General features: G+C 42.5%; 1 protein-coding gene across 2 annotated transcripts; it reads left to right on the top strand.

Moving 5' to 3' along the window:
- Positions 1-2,438: 2,438 nt before the first annotated feature.
- LOC147894281 (pentatricopeptide repeat-containing protein At3g09040, mitochondrial-like) lies at positions 2,439-6,423 on the top strand. 2 transcript variants are annotated; one of them, XM_087384954.1, is made up of 4 exons: positions 2,439-2,710; positions 2,832-2,902; positions 3,078-3,271; positions 3,432-6,423. In XM_087384954.1, exons 1-4 carry the CDS (start codon positions 2,518-2,520, stop codon positions 6,085-6,087), a joined length of 3,114 nt encoding a protein of 1,037 aa, XP_087241080.1. In that variant the 5' UTR covers positions 2,439-2,517; the 3' UTR covers positions 6,088-6,423. The 2 variants fall into 2 exon arrangements, with proteins under 2 accessions (XP_087241080.1, XP_087241081.1); XM_087384955.1 differs by lacking the exons at positions 2,439-2,710; positions 2,832-2,902 and having other exon boundaries at positions 3,152-3,322; positions 3,432-6,422.
- The last annotated feature ends 828 nt before the right edge of the window (positions 6,424-7,251 follow it).

Here is a 7,251-nt window from a genome sequence, read left to right as displayed (position 1 = left end):
ATTGAATTGGATCAAGGAAAAGCAAGCCATTGATCATCATCCATAAAAACTTTCTACAAAGAGCTATCCATGTCCTTGATTGATTCATGCAAAGGATGCAGTGTGTGAAGTCTATAGGTTGATGTGGCCAACCTATAGCTAATAGTTAATTGATTGTTCCGCTCAAATTCTACTCTAGGTCTACTACATCCTTCTATTGCACTTCTTAGACCAATCTCAAAGTCATCGTAACACAATCTAGAGACAATTATATTACAAAAGCTTTAAGGTTTTCTAGATTTGTTGGAGCAAGTTTTTACACTTGTAAATAGAGCGTAACATAAATTTTGTGGGAGTCAACAAGCTAATATTGTGGTATCCAATTTTCACAATTGCTTCACAAGTAGTAATAGTATGAATGGTGGTTGTTACAAGCATTAGCATCACCAAATCTTATTTAAACCATGCTAGAGACAGTGTCCACTTATCTTTTGTGACACCAAAAGCCACATCATATCACTAAAGCCAATAACACGATTTACAAAACACTGGACATTCGACTTCAACTACTTGTAATTTGGCCCCACAAGTACATTTGCTTGTACTGCAGTCCTTTGGAATTGAAGCTATGTATGTTTTTGGCTATGGTAGGCAACCACGAAAGATACAATGGTAAAATCCACACTAGCCTTTGCTATAATTGAACTTGACCAAGGGAAGTCCTCCAAAAAAATAATACTTTCCTATGTCCTTAAGGGATAAAAAACCAAACTTCCTTAATTGTAGGCAGTAATAAGGTAAAACGTCTACAAGTGAGCTTGTGTTAGGTTTTAAACCAACCTCGTAAGTCTTGAGGAGGAGGATCTTGATGGCGTAGTGGGTGTGCTTGTGTCAAGGGATCGTTACCCTATCACACATGTGTGAGCTCTTGGAAGATTGATTGTGTTTGCATACTGATTAACACCCTCATCCTCCCAAGTCGATAGTGAGACTTTGCTGCATCATCATCACCATCAGGATTGTGTGTAAAAATTGAAGGTGCTACGTGAGGTGAGGGATGCAATGTGTTGCCCTCTATGGGGATAACATGGATAGATTGAGGCAACAATGAAGACCTTGTGGTGGTTTTTGGCCACGTCGCCAAGGTGAGGTTAACTATGGTCAAGGCTTTGGTGGTGGATACAAAAGCCTTTTTTGACTAAGCAGCCATACCAAAGTCCTTTAAAAAAAAAAGTTAATTTTCTTTCTCATTGAACTTTTTCTTTCTCACTCACACCCCCCCAAGGGCACAACTGCCTGTGGCCTACTCTAATGATGTTTTCTCAAAGGAATCGAATAGGGGCAGCTAGCTCAGGTGGGCGAACGTACCACACCCATAAGAGCTTGGTCACACATGTTTCCAAATTCTCAAATTTGTGACATCGTTGCCAGCAAGGCAGTCTGCAGCCACACGGAGCAATGCGTTTGAACTCTGAAACCCAAGCTCGAAATCAGTTCGCCATTGTAGCCCCTCCTCCAAAGGAGGGGCACTGCTTAGAAGTTGGTGGTTCACCACATTAAAGGGGTGGAGCCCTCAGCCATAACCTACAGTTGTAGCACTTCGATTGGCCTTGACAGATAGTTGCCAGTGGACACAAGGAACAATTGGCTGCATCCCCAACCATCCCTGTTGTCTAGCATGACCGTGCTGATTCGAAGCTTGCCATGAACCAAGGAAAGCAAGCATTATGTCACGTTCAAGCAATTTCTCGAATTGACAAGCATGCATGATCGTGGCTCTAAGGTTGGTTACACACCGACTGTGTGCCCGCCCAAGCCAAAATAAATTGGATGCAGGCGGGTGCTATTGCATACACACCACCAGTGGGTGGCAACAAGTCGTGAGTTCGAGCCCCACGAATTGAATCCGCATTAAAATTTTGTGAGAAGAAACCCCCACCTGTGTGCTTGGGCGGAAGGGTGTTGCCTGCCCAAGGTTGGTTCCGAAAAAGGCTCCCGTAATCGTGCCTCCCCGTGTGTGCGCGCCCGCCATAAATATTTTGCAAGTGTGGGTAGGCACTCCTTAAGTGTGTAACCGGCCTAAGTGTGGTGAGATCTATACAAGGTCTTGAGAGAGCCGTTGCCACATGGCGTGGGCGGGTGCTCCCTCAGTGTGTAATCGGCCTACAAGATCTTGAGGGAGCTGTTACCATGTGGCATTATCTTATGAGATATCCCACACGAGTAAATGGACCTGTCTACGACGAGCTTCCTCTCTCTCCTCTCTTGCATCTCTCTCTCTCTCTTCGCCATGTGGAGCCCTCCTTTGCCAAGAACGTGACTCTCCTCTAAGTGTCAAGTGAAACCTTCTCTCAAGAAATAAATAAAAGTAAAAGTATAAATATAAACATAAATATAGATATAAATGTAAATCCCGATTACAATTCTTCATGTGCAAAATGCCACTTCATATGCTGAAAATTTCATTGTGTGGATCTGATCGACCCCATATCCGAGATTTCAACAGCTTTGTCAATCGATGCTCGTTGTCGGGAACCCATGCTTGCCTCCTCGCAGATGGTTGCCTGCGATGGATGGACCGCTTTTAGCCAGAGCCCCCCAAGCGTTGAACGTTGCTTCAATGAGAGTCTTGAATTGGGCCTGTTTACTTGTTCGGTACGAGAGGATCGTCCTTCCAACATTTTTCTTGCACGGAGCCAACAATGGCAGCACCAGGGCTCCCCACGCAAAGGTCTTTCTTGCCTTGCTGTACTTACTTGATTTTAATTAAAATTCAATTTCACGAGCTATTGCAGTATTCTTGGAAACTCCCAGGGTGCAAGGTGCAAGTTTTGAACGTTTTTGTTTTGCAGATAAAGAAGTGTCAAAGCAAGACTTTGGGCGGATGTTTTCGATACAATGTTGTAGCAACAGACTACAGGAGGTGCATCTTTTTTTTTGTTTTGCTGATCAGAGACGATGTTTGAATCTGAATCCGATAGTCCTAATTTTTATGAACATAAGAAATGCAACTGGACGAAGTCGTCTTTTGAGCTATGCTGAAACAAGTTGAACTATAGCAACGCATTCTAAATCCTTCGCGCTCGGTAAAACATCAGTGGCTGTTTCAAAGAGATGCAAGACTGCCCCACTTCGAACACACTCCGACAAAGGACATCTTGTGGATTGACGCTTTGGGGAACTCTACTTGGATGTCAAAAGAACTAGTTGCTTTGAACCAAGGTGAAGCTCACGAGAATAAAGTAAGAGCTTTCAAAGAGAAATGTGGAGCTCCTCGTATGAAGTGCTCAAGGTGTGCCTTAAAGCCTTACAACGTTTTAGCTGGCCATTGCTCGTAAAACTGGTGCGAATCTTTTAGTTCTCCAACTTGCTAGAGAAGTTTGTTGCATATCATAAGTTTGCTCTTATGGATTTTGCTTTCATATAAGCATGACCGTTGGGTTTTTGTGCAGATTGGCACAGGGCAGTCCTCATAAAGCATTTCTTACATCAAGGGATGCACGCCAGGGACTGGATGAGACACTGCAGGTTTTGGAGCAAGAAATCTGCATTTCTACAAATATGTTCTTCTGTCTTCTGCAGAGATGCATTGATGAGAATGATTTGAAATCAGGCAGGGAAGCACATCGCTTAATTCTGACAAATGGTTTTGAGGGAAATGAATTCTTAGGAAGTCAACTCATACGCATGTTTGCTTTCTTTGACAGTTTATCAGAAGCTAAACAAGTTTTTACCAAACTGTCAAAGCCAAATGTGTATTCATGGAGTGCTATTATCTCAGCACACGCTAAGCTTGGACAGAATGAGCAAGCTATTTCACTGTATCACCAAATGCGCAAGTCGAATGTGGAACCTGATGCATATGTATTCGTTGCAGTTCTTAAAGCGTGTGCCAACACAGTATCCCTCACACAGGGCAAGTGTATCCATTTTCACATCATAGAAAATGGTTTTGCGTCACATATGTTTGTTGGGAGCACCCTTATCAGCATGTACACAGAATGTGGTAATCTTCAGGATGCATGTATGGTGTTTGCAAGGTTGCCAAAGCAAGACGTGGTCACATGGAGCACATTGATTGTAGGATACGTCCGCCACTGGCATCATCATGAAGCTCTTCAACTTTTCCAGCAAATGCTAGAAGAGGAGATGAGTCCAAACCATATTACATTTATTTTCATCCTGAAAGCATGTTCCAGCATTGCTGCAGTAGAGGAAGGCAAGCGGATTCATGCTGACATAATTCGGAGTGGATTTAGTTCCAATGCCTTCGTTGGCAGCTCCCTCATTGACATGTATGCCAAATGTGGTAACCTAAACGAAGCACATGCTGTGTTTAACAGAATGCCAAAGCAAGACATCGTCCCATGGAATGCATTGATTGCTGGTTATGCCCATCAAGGGCAGCATGAGGAGGCTTTCCAACTTTTTAGTCAGTTGCTACAGGCAGGCATGGAACCAGACCAAGTCACATTTGGCTGCATTCTGAAAGCATGTTCTGGCATAGCAGCTTTAGATGAGTGTATATTGATTCATAGTCACATCATTGAAGGTGGGTTTGAGTCTACTTTATCTGTAGGTAATGCCCTCATTGACACATATGCCAAATGTGGTAGCCTAATGTATGCACACATGGTGTTTGACAGATTTCTGAAAAATGACGTAGTGGCATGGAGCACGTTGATCGCAGGGCATGTCCAGCACGGGGACAGGTCTAATGCACTCCAACTTTTTCAGAGAATGCAACAGATAGGGATGGAGCCCGATAGGGTTGCATTTATTTGCATCCTGAAAGCCTGTTCTAGCATGTCAGCTTCAGAGGTAGGCAAGCAGATTCATGCAAACATTGTTGAAAGTGGGTTTGACTCGTGTGTACTCCTGGGAACTACGCTCATTCACATGTATGGACAATGTGGGAGCCTCCAGAGATCATGCATGGTGTTCGACAGGTTGCCAAAGAGAGATGTAGTGACATGGAATGCCATGATTTCTGGGTATGTTTGTAATGGCCACAGTAAAAAAGCTCTCGAGCTTTTTCAACAAATGCAACAGGAGGGTGCAGATCCTGATCAGGCCACATATGTTTGCGTGCTGAAAGCTTGTTCTGGCACAGCATTATTAGACCAGGGGAAATTAATTCATGCCCACATCTGTAAACATGGGTTTGACTCAGATATCCCTATTGCTAACACACTTATTGACATGTACAGCAAATGCAGAAGCCTTGAGGATGCTCAATCGGTGTTTGACAGATTACTGATACGAGATACTGTTACATGGAGTGTGCTTATTGCAGGGTATGCTGAGCATGGATATGGTCAAGAGGCTCTCCAACTTTTCCAGCAAATGCAACAGGATGGTGTAGAGCCTGACCAGTCTACATTTGTTTGCATCCTCAAAGCGTGTTCCACAGTAGTGGCCTTAGAGCAGGGTAGGCTGATCCACACTGAGATTGTTGGGAATGGGTTTGAGTCAAATGTATTTGTTGGTGCTGGCCTTGTCAATATGTATAGCAAATGCAGCAGGCTCATAGATGCCCTCAATGTGTTTGATAGGTTGCCAAAGAAAGATGTTGTGACATGGAATGCCATGATATCAGGGTGTGCTGAGCATTGCAATTTCAGTTTGGCTTTACGGTTTTTTGAAGAAGTGCAACAATCAGGCTTAAAGCCAGATGATGTGACATTTCTCTGCCTTCTTTCAGCATGTGGTCAAGTGGGCATGGTGGATAAAGCCAGTTTCTATTTCAAGTCAATGAAAGAGGACCACGGCATTCTACAAGCACTTGAGCATCATAACTCTATGATTGACCTTCTTGGGCATCAAGGATATTTAGAGGAGGCAGAAGATTTGCTCGATACCACATCATTTCATAATAATATTGTTGGATGGACATCTTTGCTTTGTTCTTGCAATGTTCATGGCAATGTGGATCGTGCAAAGCGATGCTTTGATTATGTTATTACAATGAACCAGGGAGCTGCTGCTGGATATGTGCTTATGTCTAACATCTATGCTCATGCTGGCATGTGGGAGGATGCTGAGAAAGTGGGAGAGCTAAGAAGATTTGCAAAATGCATGGAAAGAGCCAGCAAAGGCTTTGGTTGAGATTCATAATCAGGGGCATGATTATATAGCAGGAAATCTATGCAAAGGTTGCTGCACCAAGTGTGCAGGTTGGAAATATCAAGCATTTGGACCTAGTTTTAGATTTGATATCAGATGAACTCAAGAAAGCCTTTGTGGACATCATGAAAGTTTGGCTGTACATCCTGAGTTTAAATGCGGCAGATATTTGTAAGGGATGCATTGTATTCATTGTTTTCAGGATGGGTTTGTTCTTGTAAACATCCCTATTGACCTGATAAGCAAGATTTGGAATTTGTAAATAAAAGCACACTGACAGGCTTGATAAAAAATGCTGAAAGGTCTGTTCCACAGTTTTTCAATGGTCGCTTTTATGGAATATTTGGACACAACTTAGAGTTTAAAAAATTAGCAAAATGTTTCTCGACTGGGTTCTTCTCTTTGTTGAAGAATATGCTGAGCTTCATAGGTCTATTTCTACACCAAACTGACCCCCAAGCTCATGGAGGGTTGTCTTACATACTTCTTTTTATAGAAGTGCAATTACTTTTTCCACCCCAAAGTATGGGATACGCATTTCTTTTGCATGTATTCCTTATTTTTTTAAATTTAACATTCGTGGACTTTTGTCTTCATCATTTTCCTAGCATATCCCTCCTCTAGAAAAGCTCCATCAGGGTTTTTGTTTGTTGATATAGACTCTTTGATTTTCTTGATTTGTCTATGTCAATCTCTTTTACTAATATAGGTTTCTCGCCTGTTTCTTGACTGTTGCTTAGTGATTTCTGCATGTTGCATATTGCTAACTCGTGTCTCCCTGCTGACTTATTTCTTTGTGGCTGCTGCTTTTTTTGGTGCTCCACCTGCTTCTTGGTTTACTTTTTGCTGATGTACTTTTTGTACTTTGTTGGTATTTTGTAGATGCCACCTCATCTTTCTTTTCTTCTTGATTCTATCTTTGTAGTCTTTGTATATACCTAGATGAATCCAGGAACATTCCCAAACTCATCGTCTAAAAACACAACATAGTGCAGTTTCAATCTCACGATCGTCACTCATAAGATTGAAAACCATAAACTCCATCATGCATAGCAGGGACTAGCTACTATGACATCCCCACTGATGTCATCAGCGCCCAACAATGGGTGTAGACCATAGTATAAAAATATGCTCTCACACATACAA

This window comes from Dipteris shenzhenensis, chromosome 14 (genome assembly GCF_047967505.1).
Source record: "Dipteris shenzhenensis isolate YYH24624 ecotype China chromosome 14, Dip_SZ_1.0, whole genome shotgun sequence".
NCBI lineage: Eukaryota > Viridiplantae > Streptophyta > Polypodiopsida > Gleicheniales > Dipteridaceae > Dipteris > Dipteris shenzhenensis.
Note: the sequence above shows the minus strand (reverse complement) of the source record. Positions and strands in the feature narration are given on the sequence as shown.